The 18,668-nt window shown below is 39.7% G+C and overlaps 1 protein-coding gene across 4 annotated transcripts in view; it reads right to left on the bottom strand.

Moving 5' to 3' along the window:
- GRM1 (glutamate metabotropic receptor 1) overlaps positions 1–10,323 on the bottom strand; it is a 295,440-nt gene extending 285,117 nt beyond the window's left edge. For 3 of the 4 annotated variants that reach the window (XM_030556515.1, XM_030556517.1, XM_030556518.1), the window contains exons 1-2: positions 10,206–10,323; positions 8,011–8,896 (exon numbers count right to left, since the gene is read on the bottom strand). In XM_030556515.1, coding sequence (XP_030412375.1) covers positions 8,011–8,773 — 763 coding nt within the window. In that variant the 5' untranslated portion in view covers positions 8,774–8,896; positions 10,206–10,323. Of the gene's footprint in view, positions 1–8,010; positions 8,897–9,868; positions 9,957–10,205 lie in introns of those variants that run through there. The other variant, XM_030556516.1, reaches the window with a different exon arrangement.
- Positions 10,324–18,668: the final 8,345 nt, after the last annotated feature.

Raw genomic sequence — 18,668 nt, 5'->3', positions numbered from 1 at the left:
ATCCGTAAAGATTAATGTTACTATAATACCTTACCAGTTATTAATAAGGTACAAGTATTCTTTATGCCATTCAATTGTTTTAAAAACATGTACAAGAGAACACAAACAAATGAAAATTTCTTAGTCGCAGGGCCACAGTATTGTGTGACATGTGGGATGCCTTTCAATGAAATGAAAGGTATATCACAGAGTTTTTGACTGAGGCAAGCCATGCAGCCAGTGGCATGTCACAGATGAAAAGACAGCTTGTGCTACACAGTACTGTTCACTTCACTAAAAGGCTCCCCACATATCACAAAATGCAGCAAATACATATTGGCTTTGTATGTTGTATTATTTAGCTATATGTAATTTGCAGTTACAACAGTCACTAATGGGTAATGAAAAATGAAGGCACATATTAAAGAGTGTGTATTGTATTTCCTTCGCATGTGCATGTTGAGTCATCTGCTTGGAGACTGATATTTCAGTCAGAGATAGTTTTATATGGTAAATAAAACAAATACAAATTACTAAAAAAGCCATGTGTGTTTGGGTTTCTGCTTATACATTATTTGTCAACTATGTTCCTCATTCTGGCTTTCTAACAAGATCAGGGTTCCAACCAATGACCCCAATCCTGCAACTAGCTCTCCATGGGAGAGTCCTATGCCTGCCTGGAGTTCTATTTACTTCAGTGAAGTCCTGAATTGATGTAGAGTCCACATGGAGCTGCTTGCAGGATCTAGATAAGAATTAGTGTTATATTCACCACAGATATAGTGGTTGTAACTCTGCTGAAGTCTATGGAAATTCTCCCACTTATTTTAACAGTCCGTTTGGACCCTAGATTTATATACACTCATGACTATAAGCTTCTACCTCTACTTGTACATGTATTAATCCATCTTGAATGTATATCTTTCTGGAAGAAATCCTTTAAAGTTTAGTTTATTTTCTAAATATTAAATTAATTTTAGTGTTTGTGAAAGAAGTCAGGTTGACATATCTGCAACTATTTCTCCACAGGACAGATGCAACACTGTTGGTGAATGTGCAAACTTCCCCACACTGCTCTAACAATGTGTCTCAAGACTGACATGAAGAGATCACCTCTAGAAGAGAGAAGGTACTGTATTTAAGTGTCCAAGTTGAGTCAGTTGCTGCCCTTTCTGCTGAGACTGCCAGCAGGGATGTTAATTAGTGCCATCTGTGATGGCGGTTTTTGTGTTGTGAACACCTGTCAGCTAGAAAATATACCGAGACCACAACTCATTTCTCATATGCCGGTCAGCATTAGAAATGACTTTCCATCACTGATGTCCTAGTCTGTATTTGAATCAATGATCTAGATGAGAACATATCTATATTCTGTTAAAGCTGTCAATCCCCTGAACCTTCCAGTCTCCTAAAATACCTTTCTTAATGGAAGTTACCATAAGTAGCCAGATACCTAAACTTTCCATAGCTTTAGTTTTTTCTGACTGAGAAACCAAGGCAAGATTGCCTTAATATTAAGAACTCTGTGGTCAAAATAACATTTTAAAGACATTTTCACATTGCTTCTTTTGGAAACCCCAGCTCTTTTGACTTGGTTTTAAAACAATTTGTATTGACACAGAAAATCTGTTGTAGCATACTGGGACTGTGGGATGTACCAGTCTAAAAGCAGGAGGATAATAGAGAAAAATAGAAGCAACTGGCACAAATGAACCCAGTGTGCCAACTCATAAATGTGAAACCTGGGAATATTGCTGAAATGGCAGATGTGGAAGTTAGATGAGTCCTTTGAACTGATATAACTCGAGACTTGTGCAGCTGAAAAGCTTGATTCTTTGTGTATTTAGTAAGGTAATAAGGTAATTTCAAGAAGGAAGTTTTCTTGAATAACTTCTCTACTGTATTTGTCATAAGCAAGATTTTTTGTCAATATCAATCAATGTAAATTATTTTCTCACCACTTTCTTATAAATATAATTAGTGAGGCCAATGCAGAGAAAATTTCAGTCACTACTTGACTTTCTATTTGTCTCTGTCCTTACACTAAATTTGGTTTTGATCAAATATACATTCAATTTCTCTGTTTCTCCCCCATAACACCAGACTTCAGAGATCCCATATGAGGTTTATAAAGCTGGCTGAACAGTGAAGAAATAGCTTGGTGAATATATTTATGAATAAACATCTCAGTACAAATCATTGCTCTTTATTAGGTCTTATTATTCATTGTTTGCAAATGTTCTTGTAACCACTGAAATGTACTCATGAATATGTTTGTGAATTCTGAAAATTTAATTAATTTGTATTGAAATTGCTATTCACTATTACGAATCCATCATTCTCATGTTTAAAAAAGTGGCACTTCTCCAAACATACCATGCGATCAGTTACACTATGAATAGTAAATAAATAGCTCAAGGGAACAGTTTGAGAACAACCCATAGTCTGAACATTATTAATCCAAACTATTTGGTGAATACTTAAAACATAGGGCTAAATTCACTGCTGCTGCCAACTAGTGCATTGCCATTGAAACTGTGCCAATTTGCACCAGCAAAACAGCTGGCCCAGTGGGTATAGTCACAGAAATCAAGAATAGTTTCTGAATAATTTTTTTACACAATGTTTAAATGTATCATATTTTTGGTTTAACAAATTCCATTGTCCATTTCCATAATTTACTGCCCTGGTGCATTTAACAGAAATGAAGTACTTCTTTAAGATGTACAAAGATCTAGAGGTACTTCTTGATCTATCACCCCAAACAATGCAATATCTTTAAAATGAAAGCTATTTTCTAGCCCAGTGATTCTCAACCCCTGGTTGAGAGGTACATAGAGGTTTTCCAGGGCATACATCAACTCCTCTAAATATTTGCCTAGTTTTACAACAGGCTACATAAAAAGTACAAGTGAAGTCAGTACAAACTAAAATTTCATACAGACACTGATTTGTTTACATACTGTTCTATATACTATGCACTGAAATGTAAATATAATATTTATATTCCAATTGATTTATTTTATAATTATATGGTAAATATGAGAAAGTAAGCAATATTTCAGTAATAGTGTGCTGTGCCACTTCTGTATTTTTATGTCTGATTTTGTAAGCAAGTAGTTTTTAAGTGAGGTGAAATTTGGGATTATGCAAGACAAATTGGACTCCTGAAAGGGGTACAATAGTCCGGAAAGGTTGAGAGCCACTGTTCTAGCCCATACAAACTATCATGATGAGTTCTCTACTCTCAAGCTTATTATACAGTATTGCCAAAAGAATGTTTCCCTTTGACATGTCCAAGGTTATGCAGCTTCCATCCTTTTACTAGTAAGTGGTTGTATGTTTGAGTTTCTTGTGAATCACTACTGTGGAGAATATGTGACAGTTATGGCCACAAAGCAAAAACAAACAAAAATTAGAAATGAAGATAAAGCCCACATCCTCTACTCTGAACTAAAAAATCTTTATAATCATGCCAAATATTTCATTAGTTAATATTGAGCTTTATTCATAGATTATAAAGCTGAAAGGGACCACTGTGATATCTAGTCTGACCTTCTGTCTAACACAGACCATAGAACCTCCCTGAATGAATTGCTGTTTGAACTACAGCATACTTTTAGAACAGTGGTTTTCAACCTTTTTTCCATTTGTGGACCCCTAAAAAATTTCAAATGAAGCTGTGGGCCCCTTTGGAAATCTGAGACATAGTCTACATTGAAAGTTTGAGCTGAAAAAAACTGCTTTAGAAGAACTGTTCGAGGAAGAATCCAGCACAATCCTTGGTAAGTTGTTCCAAATCGTTAATTATCCTTATGGTTAAAAATGTGTGCCTTATTTCCAGTGTAAATTGGTCTAGCTTCACATTTCAGCCATTAGGCCTTTTATACTTTTTTTCCTATTAGATTAAAGAGCCCTTTATGATCAAATTTCTGCTTCCCATGTAGGTACCTAAAGACTGTTATGTTAACCCTTAGCCGTCTCTTGGTTAAGCTAAATAGATTTAGCTCTGTGAGTCTCTCACTTTAAAGCATATTGTCCAGTCCTTTAATCATTTTTGCGGTACCTTCTCTGAACCATCTCCAATTTACCAAACATCCTTCTTGACCTGTGGATACTTAGAGTTAAGCATGTACTTAAGTACTTTTCTGAACAGAAATGCTTTTCCGAATCAGCCCTAAAAGCTGAGAGGATACATGTGCACATTAATGAAAAAAATCCTGCACATTGAATACTCTTTGAAGGTTCCTTGAAAAAACAATAGCCTCGAAAATGTCTTACAGCTATTATATGGCCATACAAATTTGCCTAGGCAGATGTGCTGAAAATAATGCACTTTCCTGATGTGCAACTGTGTTCATTTGAGACACATGATCAAGCAAAATGACTTGCCCTTTTCTTGCCTGGCAAGCTTTATGGGTCAGTTTTAGTCTACTATGATTTTTTTTCCAGTGGAATTATATACACCTTTGAAAATAAAGTGTTAGAACTAACATTATAGTAATTTGTACCTTAGTACAATGTTTACGTATTCCTGAAAACAGTGTTGTAAAAGACAGATATTCCATATCTTCAAGAGATCTATCTCTCATAAACATGCAGTGATTTTATGCAGGTAAATGCCATTATCACTAACAATAGTTGCATATGTCCTGTGCTCTGATGGAGAATAAACCTCTATGTGTTCAATAAACAGAAGAATATGCTCTCATGGACTACCAAAAAGACAATCTAATACAAACTGGATCTCTTTGCCTGTCCTCATTGTCACTATATACCAGATGTAATAAACTAATTAGAAGCCATTTTATATAGACAACAGATTTCTGTGTGTGCAATTATTTATGATCATTATTAAAAGATAGAATAATCTGTACACAATGATATTGTTTGTTTGCTCTGAACTGTTCTGGGGGCAGCTATGTCTGAAGGTGACTCTGCAAGAGAACAGGAATGGCTTTGAGTATCAGAGAAGGACTATGGAGACTCTAATTTCTAGGTTACCTATATGAATCCAGACAAGGTCAGTACTGCCTGAAGAACACTGCTATCTGACAGCTGCTTAGTGGTTATGTCAAATGAATTGGTGATCTCATTTCATTTCCTTGTGGGCAGGGGTGGCCAAAGGTTGATTTAATATGGGAAGGGAACAGTTGTCTGACTCCCGGGGTGGTCCACCCACATCTGAAGCTCTTTGGAAAGTCTGTGTGATGGGAAGTTTGCGCTGATACTGCCTCTGCATTTTGTAAGAAATGTCTACGCTTTTCAGAGTCCTATGTGGAGGATGGTGCCAAGCCACAATGCTACAACCCACAATCTTCCTCAAGCATGGTGTACATAGGAGTTGCATATGCGGTACATACTGCAAGGATGGTATAGATTCTGGTGCACTAGCCCTGCTCTGTGAGCTGGTGTGGAAGCAAATCTGGAGAAGCCCCTGTTCACAGGGACTGGTGCTGAGAGTGGCCCTTGTGTTGGTTATGCAAAGTAGGAAGGTGCTTTGCATGCCACAGGAATTGGGAAGGGGAAGAGGGAAGCGGTCTCATAATCTAGATTTCAGTTAATGCATAAGATTTTAAATTGTAAAGAAGTAAAGGCAACACTGTTCCTGAGCAGTAATTTTACCTTAAAAGGGTGAGGGAGGGAGGATTTTCATACTTCATAAATTGGTATTCTATAGTTCTTCTGGAAAAAAGCTCAACAAATATGTATGTACTAGTGCTACTAAATATAATTTATAATTTAATTGGATTTAGAGACAATCTTTAGAGGCAGTGTGTGTGTGTGTGTGTGTGTGTGTGTGTGTGTGTGTGTGTGTGTGTGTGTGTGTGTGCACGTGCAAAAGGGAGTAATGAAAGCTGAGTAATCTGAAAAATGATCCCTTGATACTGCAGAAAAATTTATCACATTGTGAAACAGAATTAGTTCAACATTTCCAAAAGTATCAGAAAAATATCCTGCAAGAAACACTCCTTGTCAGTCAATAAGGTATTTCAAAAAGTGATAGCTAATTAAAAGTTCTCACATGTAATGAGTGAAATTGCTACCATGAAAAGTCTCCTATATTATGATTTTAAAAAACCCCAAAATAACAAATAACTTTAATAATCTATTCTCTTTCCCAAGAGGGAAGATAATTCCAAGTAATATTAATGAGTGTTACATATGCACATAGAAGTAGAATAGATCCCTGAGGGGCCGATCCACAAATGGTGTAAACTGGTGTAGCTCCAGTGAAATCAATGGAGCTATGACAACTTACACCAGATGAGGAGCTGCCCCTTACTGTGTATTTTCACTCTGATCTGTCACAAAATATAATCATCCAAGAATTTTAATATCTCAGGTTCCACCCTGTACATCAATTTGTTTTTTCATCTGTGACAGGGCACAAAATGAACTTCAAATGTCAGGTCATTGTTCCCTGCTCTAACATTTTTCAGAATTGCAGCACTTTCATGTTTCATATGTCCAGGTTAATCCAATTCACCTTTGAATGTGACATTTGCAAGTCTTATTGATGATTTCTTTCTTTCCTGATGGCAATATATGTTTTAAAGTGTTTATGTTTGGCCAGATCTTTGAGCACAAAGTTGAATATTTAGTTCATTAATTTAAAGGGAATCATAAATCAGATTTACATATGAATTTACTTGGATAAATGTATTATCCTATGTGCTGCAATGAAAAAAAATCAGGTTTGTAATTTACTATGTAAAAAATTGGTGTTCAGCAGCATGATTGGACTATAGAAATGTCACAATATTGTATTGAAAGGGCTTTCCTTTTGTACAATTTAGCTGGTAACATAAATTTGATTGTATTTGACAAAAACAATGTTCTATCTATAAACCAGTGTTTCCAGTTTTAAATAGCGTGATCTTACAATTCCTTCACTTACTAGTTTAACGTTAATTAAACTTGTTGAATACAAATTGTCTCTATATACTACGATTTTTACTTCTGTTCATATAATAGTAATACTTTACTGAATATTAGAATGACATGCCTGTCAAATGGATGTCTATACACTTACTTCATTACAAAACATTTCTGTAAAATATATCAGAGCAATGCCTTCAGGATTCAGTCCTCTGTGTATAGTCCCAGAAATTATTGTATTAATACAGAACAGATATAATGCCAAATCCTGGAGCACTTGTCAATGAGAGTTTTATCTGAGTGAGAACTGAATCAAAATTGAACATCAGTGACTGTTCTGCCTGAATAAAAGCTAACAACGCTACAGGATTTGTTTTATAAATAATCTGTTCACTTCATTACAGAACTGGCAGTCACGCCTTAAGAATGATTTTTATACCATTATTAACTTCAGCTCTAGATTCTCACATCAATTATCTTTTTAATTTGAAATGAGTGATCAGTCTAAATTGCAAGAAGAAGGAGAAATCTTTCCATGTATGAGAAGTAAAGGGACAGGGTCAAACCTAGAAGTCTTGGGTATGTCTAATTTTGCCACTGTTTTTCTTCTGAAGTTAAACAAGGTCTTATATTTAACCACATCCAGTCTGTTGCTTGAACACAAGTTGGGACACTATCTAACAATTTGTTCAGCGCTAACTTCCCTGGATGAAGAGAAACGCTGTTCAGATCCCACAGTGGTTGAGTGGGGGGGAGAGGGAGAGAAACTGCATTATTTCCATTTTAGTTTTTCAAGCAAGCTAGATTACTAATAAAAAACAATTGTTGGTGTCCCTGGGGTGGAGCTGACTTGCCCAGGGAAACAATGCAAACAAATAGTCTAATTGTTTAAATTTAGAGTCAAGGTCTTGGTGTCTCCTTAGTGGAAAGTACTCCTATACATTAGTCAGTTAGATGGTCGCTGCTGGTGACCTAGGAGCAAGAGAACCACGTAAATGACAAACTTGTGTAGCACACCATGCAGTGGTATTATAGTTGCTACCAGAAGCTCATGGCTGGCTCTCTGGGTATGGGGGAAAGAGCGTCTAAAAGGGGTAGGAAGAAAAATTGATTAGCCTGATTCTAGGTGCATTGCTTTTCCATACTTACCTTCTGTATGGACTGCGGATACATAGGTCCAGTTGTAGCGTTTGACTATGTCAAGCATGGCCCGGGCTTGCAGGGTGTCAGAAGGGACCACCCTCAAGAAGTATTTGTATAAAGTTTTGTCACTTAAGTCAATGCTTGTTGCAGAATAAGCAATCTGAGGGATATCAAAGAGCTGGAGCAGGTTTTGAACTTGGATAGCAACCGAGCTGGAGCCTGGACCAATCACCCCAGCAATGGGTTTTTTGGTCCTGCTCTGATGTTGGGGTAGAGAATCAGGCACACATCGACTGGTCCCATCTTTCTCATCTCTTATGGAGATCAGGGAGTCTCTTATAAACTCAATGCTCTGCTCGAGTGCTACTGAAGAGTGCCAGCAGGAATCTCTGATTTCACTGCCCAGCGTGATGTTGGGCAGCAGTACTGGGTCTGAGTTAATTTTATCCAAAGTGTGAAACATTGCTTCAACTCTCTGGATGCCATATTGCTCTCTGATCTCCCCACACTTCCTCTCTGGCACTTTCTCGGCCGGCGGTTGGTGATGGACTGAAAAGAGGGCACCTATAATGACATCTCCATCCATTCTGGCTACTGATCGCTGCGAGGAAGCTTCTGACAGCAGCATCTTCCTGCCAGTGTTTTTGGGGAGAATATCCATCTCCAGGAAGATAGCAGGGAAAAAGACCAGCACCACTCCAATCATTTTGTTACAGGATGTCATCCAAATGCAGGTTACAAATTTCATGGGCTCCTCCTGTCTGCACATTGTTGAAGGAAATACCAGCCTCTTGCCCGTCACTTGTCAAGTGGCTCTAAATCCCATTACAGCATAGGCTTAAACAAATGGCTCTCAGGTGCAAAAGGAGTCATCATAGTACTGAACTGTATCCTGTTGACATAGGAAGAAAGAATAACACACATTTGTTAGAGAAAACTGTGTCAGGGCAGCAATCAATAAAAATCAGTTTTATCTTAAAAGGGTTTGGAGAAATAAATATTTCTTTAAGTGTGCACATCAGAAGAGGCTCTCAAATGTAAGTTTCAAGGAAGAATATATACATAGACCCACGTGTGTATATACAGATGTGTTTAAGACAAGGAGGTTGCTGCCTATACCTTTTAAACTAATGATAGAATAGCAGACAAGTTTTAAAACTTTTGTAAGCCAGTTAATCAGAAAAAAATCTTATCATTGCCTCAGTGGTCGCCATATCAGAAAGGAGGGGGGAGGGTTTACTTTACTCACTGTCATTTAAAAACATCATTTGGATGTGAACAATCCACTTTCAAAAAGAGAGAGAGAGAAATCTGCCTTCCCAGTGAAGGAAAATGTCATTTAAAGGTCAGAGGAGAAAAAAACCCATTACAGCTTAGATTAACTTTTCGGGGTTTAAGGGGAAAATTCAACAAGAGACACAAATATGAAAGCCGGGGAAAATACATACAGTATTAGTTACTAAGGCAACCACAGATAAAGTAGTGGTGTGCTTTCTTGGCACGCCTGCCTTCCCTGCAGACTTTGGGCACCCAGAGGTGTGGAGCCAGGCAATTCTAGTTGAAGTAGTTTAATGCAGTTTAAAGCTGATCGGCTGCCGAGAGGGAAGGCAGGTGGTCTGACTTGCTGAGCTAGGCTTGGATCCCTCGTTGCAAGGCGAGGATGGCTCTGTTTTCAGCACCCAGGACAGCGCACAGGAGAGCCTGACCTCCCTACAACCCGCCCTATCCCTTTACCTCCTGCCAGGGCGACTCGGCTTCCCCCTAAACTTCTCAGCGTCTCTGCCTTTGTGGCTGCTACCGCAACCAAGATCTCGCACGCTATCACAACCCCTCCCCCCAACACACAGACAGACAACCCCCCTACTTGCAGCAGCCCATCCTTCCCGAATGGCTTCTCGTGCCAGGATCAGGTCCGGGAGGAGGAAGCAGCGATCCAGGGCTTCGCCCCTCGGGTCTCTCCCCCTTTGCTGAAGGATGGAGAGAAGGGCGCGAGGGAGAACGAGAGTGGGGAAGATGCTCTGAGGAGCCACCAGTCCCGATTCTCCCTCCTGATCCTACGGCCACACACGAGGCGTCTCAAACTGGCCGGAAAGCCAGACAGACCTGGAATGTGTCGCCTGGGTGTCTTTTGTCTGGATCTTTTATCTGCAGCGCTACACCTTAAATCTTGGTTTATTTGTAGGTTTAAACTTAAGACTTACCTGAATCAGTGAGACAGTTCGCTCCTTCCTTGGTCAAAGCAGTCATTGGCAGTTCTCCTGCGAACATGGGCTTTAGCACTGTTACAGTCAGATGGGAGGATATGGGCTGTACGCTAGTGCCCTCTTTCTTCAACACTGTTTTACCGCAAGAAAAAAAAAACAGGTCATTCAAGGCTCATCCATTATCTCATACATAAAGATCAGTCATTTCTCCCCCTCCTTAATTTCTTTAGCTATTGTCTGGTTATCAAGAAAAGAAATATAACCCAGAAAACAGCCTTGCTGGAGGGTTGTGTTTTGTCTGACTTTCAGCTACCGTAATTCATTACCTCCTTGTCACACAAACAAATAAAAACAGAGTATGATGCTGGGGGGGGAGGGGGCTGATTGAAATGTATTTGATGTAGATAAATGCGAAAGTCTGACTCGTTTGGAAGGTTTCTTAATGTCTGCTGTTGAAATAAAAACTAGTGTACCAAGATAAATCAGAGGTAAAGAGAAAGAAATTGAGATTCCAGTTTTCAGGTCAAGATGAAACTAAATCAAGCACCTTAGAGTAATGTCAGATTAAAATAATGCCATACTGAATAATCATAATTCGAACGACCGGCTTGCATCACCGCCACCAGTCTCGGGTGTTTTAGTTTACTGTGTGGAAGTTAAAGTTAGATCTCCATCCCTCTGGGAAGTCTATAGTCTGTGGAGGTTGGAATTTGTCCAGTTTTTTTTAAAAAAAGACAAGGACAAGTATTTAACTACTGAACATTCAGAGACTATTTCCTGGTGAATACTGTTTCATAGGTTTCTCTTTCCTGTGTAATATTTGCTCTTTCCCATTGGCAGAACTGATTATGCACTATGCTGCTTAGTTATTTGTGAGACGCATTCATTATTGAAGACTTAATATAACATATAAATGCAACCACAACAAACCTTGGTACACACTTTTTACTATCACTTATGACAGTGGGGACAAATGAGTTTTATAAAATAATAACTGATTATATGCTGTGTTTCCAAATCAGGAGGTAATAAGTTAAAGAATGGCAGAATCCTTGAATGAGAGGCTCATGGGCTGCTTTCCCTTCCAGGTATATATGTACGGTTTCATGTGTGTGCCCATATAAGCGTATATATATACACACACTCTACATAATGGAGTCACCTGTATTCGAGTTTCAGAGTGGTAGCCATATTAGTCTGTATTAGCAAAAACAACAAGGAGTCCTTGTGGCACCTTAGAGACTAACAAATTTATTTGGGCATAAGCTTTCATAAGTGGGTTTTAGCCCATGAAAGCTTATGCCCAAATAAATTTGTTAGTCTCTAAGGTGCCACAAGGATTCCTCGATGTTTTTTCCATTCGAGTTGCATTTAGACTTACACTTAAAAATAGGAATAAATTCCTTCTGTTTCACACTTGAATAATTCAATGTAGCCTCCAATTTTGGCACAATAGCCTTTCAAAAGATAACTGGTCTATTTATATAACTATTTAAGTAAAATATTTACTACCACTAACTTTGTCAGAGGAAACACTTTAAAATGCTACCTGTTTTAAATATTCCCCCTCAACACTCCTTTGAGTTCCTCCAGCTGAACAATCAGAGACCCTGTAAATGCCAAACTTTCCACAGACACACATTGTGATAATATTTCAGACACAGACCATGCCTGAACCTCATACAAAGAGCCATTCCTCTAATTCAGGATAACTTGAGTCTCGCCAAGATTAGCCAATAGAACAGTCAAGTCCCATCACCCAGTTCTGTTCTTTGATGCTACCAGCCTTGCTTCCTGACTCACCAGTTCTATGCAGCACAGAGTCCCTGGGGAGGCAGGGAGGTGAGCTGGCCAGCAGGGAGGATGCATGGGGAATAGGGGTAGGTTTGGGCATATGGAAGAAATGGGGCTATGGAGGTGAGAGGAAAAGATATCTAGGCTCTCTGAAGAAATGGAGGTTGAGTTGTCAGGGGCAAAAAAAGACAGCAGCTCTGGTGAACTCTTCTAGTGCCAGTGCCTCAGCACAGAGGTTCTCGGCTTTCTCCTACCCCAAGCCCTCCACACAACCCTGGTTCCTTCCACCCAGCTCCCACAACCAAAAGCCTCTCCTCCCATAAACTTGCCACTCTTGAATACCTCCCCTCCCTCATCATTGGTCACTTACCTCTCTGGCTACCCCTACGTCACCACTCTTCAGATACCATCACCACCTCTTGGATACCATGGTGTCCATGTAGCAGCCCTGGGAGAGGAGCTGAATAGGACTACACAGCATTGTGGAGGGGCATGGGTGGTGAGTAAGGAAGCGGGAAGGGGCATTAAGGGTAGAGTGGTAATAGGGTGAATGGAGTTGTGCTGGTTTTGGATTTTTGTGGGGAAGTCTGAGAATGAATTTTTTACATTCTGAAATAGAAAGAAAGCAACAACAAAATTCCTGTAAAATGATTTTTTGGGTGGGGAAAAATTATTTGGGGTTGATCAAAATGTTTAATTTTAATGAAATTGAAAAATTTTCACTCCAATTTTGACTTTTTTATTTTATACTACATAGTATAAAATGTGAAACATTGAAACAAAAAGTCATTTCAAAAGGGAAAATCAAAATGTTCCATTCTGAAAAGGTCAAAGAGAACATTTTTCCCTTATCAGAATGCTCCTTTTTGACCTTTGTTTCAAAACAAAATTCTGTTGAAATCAACATTTTTCTGTGGAACCTTTTGAATTTATGAAACTGCATTTTCTCATAGCAAAATGTTCAGTTGGAAAATTTCTCACCAGCTCTGCTAGGAAGTAGAGTTGTGTGGGAGAATATTGGCTTGTGGTAGGCCTGGTTTGGAGGGGGAGAAGCTGAAAGGGGAGGAGCTTTGATCTGATGAACCCATATATGGTTTGTCAGCATGCAGCTCCTCCTATCTCCCAGTAAGAGAAATGTCAGATTCTGTCCCAGTTGTGTGTTTTCTCCAGATAACTCATCGGTGAGCTTCGGGGCTTATCTGGGTGGAGCAATGTTGCTAAAACTTTTGCCTCTGAGGATTGTTTATTTTTTAAGGAAAAGTCATTTCACATAACCTGCGTCAGTTAGAATCCACTCTAGTGATTATACGTCCATCTTTATTCTGGCGACCTACATTTTTCCCTTGCGTTTTACATAAGCCACTATATGCATGCTAGAAGGTAAACTTTATAGATATTTCCTTGTAGTAGATCCTGAAATATTTGTATGTAAACAAAGGCTCATCGTCAACTAATAAAATTCAAACAGGATCCCCTCTTCCCAAGCAGGGATTGTAATCATCCAAATATATTTAATATGAGCAATATTCTCCTTTTTTCCTTTTGATAAAGCAAAGACATCTCCTATAGTTTTCATTATAAAAAATGAGGCTGCAGGCCTTTGTCCTCTCTTTCAATCAAATGGCCTTATATTTGAATTAATAACTGAGACCACATTACAACACATTTCATAATAAACGTGTTTGCTTCCAGCTACCTATTTTAATTACTATGTATTGAGCATTAATCGATCAATCCTGCTCTCTTATTATCTCCATATGTATAGCTCCAAAAGTCTCTGATTGTTCAGTGGTTCCTCAGACATATAGATCCACTGAAGTCAAATGGGGCTATTGCATTAAAAAAGGGATGTAGATTTGGGCCCCACAATTGGAACCTATAGTGTTATTTTGAGAGACTAGAAGCAATCTCCACTCAGAACTATAACTACACTCTCCTCCAAAGAGTTCATTTTTGATAGATCCATCTTTTAAACACATCTTTCAACAAAGATCCCCCAGAGGCTGAAAGTTTTTATTCCTATCCCTCAGACACCCTCTTAGTCCTGTACAAAATCAAGGTATCATGAGCATATTCCTGAGCTTACTAAATTCCATATACTTTCTAAAATAAACAAAGCACATATACCTCCTCAGAGAGTCAGTCAGTGAGGAGCTGTCTGTCTAGTTGTGATTTTAAATATCTTTCATGTAAGCATGAGATCCAATCAATGCAAAATCTAGCAGTGACGAACTTCTTGTGGATTTTTTGACACTCTATAGGTATGTCTACACTATGGGATTATTCCGATTTTACATAAACCGGTTTTGTAAAACAGATTGTATAAAGTCGAGTGCATGCGACCACGCTAAGCACATTAATTCGGCAGTGTGCATCCATGTACCGAGGCTAGCGTCGATTTCCAGAGCATTGCACTGTGGGTAGCTATCCTGTAGCTATCCCATAGTTCCCGCAATCTCCCCCGCCCATTGGAATTCTGGGTTGAGATCCCAATGCAAAAACAGTGTCGCAGGTAATTCTGGGTAAATATCGTCACTCAATCCTTCCTCCGTGAAAGCAACGGCAGACAATCATTTAGAGCCCTTTTTCCCTGGATTGCCCTGGCAGACGCCATAGCATGGCAATCATGGAGCCCATTTTGCCTTGTCACTGTCACCGTATGTGTACTGGATGCTGCTGACAGACACGGTACTGCAGTGCTACAAAGCAGCATTCATTTGCCTTTGCAAGGTAGCAGAGATGGTTACCATCCCTATTGCACCGTCTGCCATGCCATTGTAAATTGGTGATGAGATGATGGTTATCAGTCATTCTGTAACATCTGCTGCTGTCATGGGTGCTCCTGGCTGGCCTCGCTGAGGTCGGCCAGGGGTGCATGGATGAAAATGGGAATGACTCCCCGGGTCATTCCCTTCTTTATGTTTTGTCTAAAAATAGAGTCAGTCCTGCCTAGAATATGGGGCAAGTGTACTAGAGAATGAGAGAGCACAGCCACTCTGTGTCAGAGCCCCAGAGATCCCACAGAAATGATGAGCTGCACGCCATTCTAGGGAGTGCCCCTGCAACAACCCCATCCGTTGCTTCCCTCCTCCCCCAACCCTCCTGGGCTACCATGGCAGTGTCCTCTCATTTGTGTGATGAAGTAATAAAGAATGCAGGAATAAGAAACACTGACTTTTTAGTGAGATAAAATGAGGGGGAGGAAGCCTCCAGCTGCTATGATAGTCCAGGCAGCACATTAAACAGTGGGGGGGGGGAGAGAGAGGAGCCCAGCCTCCCACTGCTATGATAGTCCAGGCAGTACAGAATCTTTTCTTTAGACAGGAAAGGAGGGGGGGCTGATAGAGCTCAGCCTCCAGTTGCTATGATGAAGATGATTACCAGCCATTGTGTATCATCTGCCGGGGATGACCGGGAGTCATTCCCATTTTTACCCAGTCACCCCTGGCCGACCTCACCGAGGCCAGCCTGGAGCACTCACGGACTGATGATGACGATGGATAGCAGTCATATTGTACCGTCTGCCGTCAGGAAGGGGATGCTGGTGTTCAGTGCTGTAGCACCCCGTCTACCAGCAGCATGCAGTAGACATAGGGTGTCATTGAAAAAAGGAGAGAAACTTTTTTTTCCCTTTTCTTTCGGGGGACAGAAGGGTGTAAATTGACAACATATACCCTGAAACACCCGGGAAATGTTTTTGACCCTTCAGGCATTGGGAGCTCAGCCAAGAATGCAAATGCTTTTCAGAGACTGCGGGGACTATGGGATAGGTGGAGTCCACAGTACCCCCTCCCTCCGTCCATGAGCGTCCATTTGATTCTTTGGCTTTCCGTTACGCTTGTCACACAGCACTGTGCTGTGGACTCTGTATCATAGCCTGGAGATTTTTTCAAATGCTTTGTCATTTCATCTTCTGTAAAGGAGCTGTGATAGAACAGATTTGTCTCCTCATACAGCAATCAGATCCAGTATCTCCCATATGGTCCATGCTAGAGCTCTTTTTGGATTTGGGACTGCATCGCCACCCGTGCTGATCAGAGCTCCACCCTGGGCAAACAGGAAATGAAATTCAAAAGTTTGCAGGGCTTTTCCTGTCTACCTGGCCAGTGCAGCTGAGTTCAGATTGCTTTCCAGAGCAGTGACAGTAGTACACTGTGGGATACCGCCCGGAGGCCAATACCGTCGATTTGCGGTCACACTAACCCTAACCCAACATGGCAATGCCAATTTCAGTGCTACTCCTCTCATTGGGGAGGAGTACAGAAACTGGTTTAAAGAGCCCTTTATATTGATATAAAGGGCCTCATTGTGTGGACGGGTGCAGCATTAAATCGGTTTAACGCTGCTGAATTTGGTTTAAAAGAGTAGTGTAGACCAGGCCTATGGGATACAGAGTCCATCAAGCACTGTTTCATTCATGTGTTCAGTAGTTTCAACCTCCAATTCTAATTATTGTTAACATTAACCAATAATTTAAGTTTATTTCCTTAGAAGTTTCTAAGATAAATTAGAAATGTTCTGCTGCTTCTTTAATTGTTTTATAACACTATGTGGGAGAAGAAGAAAAAAAACCCAACGGAATGGAAGTTCTTCATGTAGAATGTGAGAAGAAAGACTGGAACAAAGTGTGCCATGTGGCATTCCTCATAGTGAAAGGCAAGGAATCTCACAATCTGTTTATTTTTGACCAAGGCACACCATCTACACCGTGACATGTCATATCCAAAAATCCAGCGTTCACTTCGCTGAGAGGCATGCCACTCGTCACCAAAAGCTTCACCCCAAGTGTAAAATTTTAGTTTGATACAGTATATAGAATTTAGAGGATTTAATAGTAAATTCAACAGTTACAAATAGTATATGACAAAGGGGGTGACAATCTGGCTATCTAGTCCTAGATGAGGTTTCAAACCTTTTCTGTACTTTTTTTTTAATGTATAACAGTGTACCTATGATGCCTTCTAGCCCAACATATGACACAATAGGTATAAAACATACTTATTTGCATTCAGATGATGTATTTCATTTAATGATGATAAAACTTACTAGCCATAAAAAACCCTCAAACTTCCCCTTGAAATCATCTCTTCAGAATAAGCTGAAGTAAATAGATTGATATTCAGGTCGTGTGCCAACAAACTCAGGCTATGTCAAACTAAAGAGGAAAATGAATTTCAGAGTCAAGGCACCTCCAGTTTCAGATGTGAGGAGCCCTCCATTTAGAATGCCCATCACCCAGACAAAAAATCCAGGGACTGTCAGCTTCAACATCACAGCAAGGTTGAAATATGAAGAGAGAGAGAGAAAAAAGAGAGAGAGAGAGAGAGAAGGTCTCTAAGGTATATAGGACCCAACCATAAAGCTCAAAACTCAGGCCAGATATTGAATACAGAAATTCACTGGAAGTAGGTAAAATCTGTGACGAACTAGTGTGAAGCATTGTGGTATAAGCAGGCAGCCTTGTTCTTCAGTAGCTGAAATTTCTCAGTGGTTTTCAAGGCTAGTCCCATACAAAGCTCATTGCAGTAATCCATTCTGGAGGCAATTATGGCAAAATTTGCATCTGAGAAGAAAAAGTTGGAATGTTTCTGCAAAACGTAGATGGAAAAAAATATCATTGGTCACTGCTGATATTTGGTCTTCCACCAGGAGCCATGGATCCAATAGCGTCCCTAGATTACAAACCTTAACAACAAAAGGCATAAGTCCTGTAGGGCTAAACTGAGAGTTTACTCTCAACCCACAAGAAGGAGCAATATGTATCTGCAGTGTTCTAGGAGCAGACTTGGTACATACTATTTTTGGAAGTTTCTCCAATTTTCTGAAGTTTTTCCCGTGACTAATCTCAGTACAGAAGAGAACAGCTACATCAGATATATAACAGCTTCTTCTCTGCATCCTTCATTTCTCCACCATATTTAATATGTCACTTCTACATATTCCAGAAAAAATTAACAGAATAATAGAAGTTAGAGGCAGAAAAGACCTACAATCCGTTCCGTTGCCTGAGTAGGATTGTTTCACACACCAAAAAAGTAGAAGTATCAGTTTAGAACATCAAAAAGGTTCCCTTGAAAGGATTGGGCCTTTATCGTGCACTCTTTGGTTCCTAGGGAATCAACATTTATGAAGACGTTTATAAATCTAAAAGGTGCAAAGTAATCTCTGGTAAATATAAGCACCCTAGAAACTTGTTGGCATTTATTATTTATTTTAGTTAATTATATACATAGCACAATGTGTAAGACACTTTGTAGCTGTACAGGTACTTCTGCTTCAGATTGTTTGCAATAGCAAAAAAAGGATGGGTTTGACAAAGACCAGTATGATTGAATGTTGATGTTGTATTGAAGTGGCCTCATTCTCCACTGTATTCATTTACACCTGTCCAAGGGTGCAAAGTGGGTCTAAAAGCCTGCTAAATCAGGATAGTAACACTTTAGACCCAGTTTGTACTTGCTATGCATAGGTGAAGTGACTATGCTGAGGGCTGGGCAGTAGAGAATCAGGCCTATTGTGGTAATTACATGTTCGTTATTTTGATTGTTTTTAATGTAAGTGCATTTGACTGGATAATACTTCACTGCAAGGATTACTGGGATCTATAAACTTCACGAAAGAAGTGCATTTTAAGGAGGAACTTGAAAGGGAAGCAGCATAACTGAG

The sequence above is a fragment of the Gopherus evgoodei genome, chromosome 3 (assembly GCF_007399415.2).
Source record: "Gopherus evgoodei ecotype Sinaloan lineage chromosome 3, rGopEvg1_v1.p, whole genome shotgun sequence".
Taxonomy (NCBI): domain Eukaryota; kingdom Metazoa; phylum Chordata; order Testudines; family Testudinidae; genus Gopherus; species Gopherus evgoodei.
The sequence above is the reverse complement of the archived record's forward strand: the minus strand, read 5'-3'. Positions and strand labels throughout refer to the sequence as shown.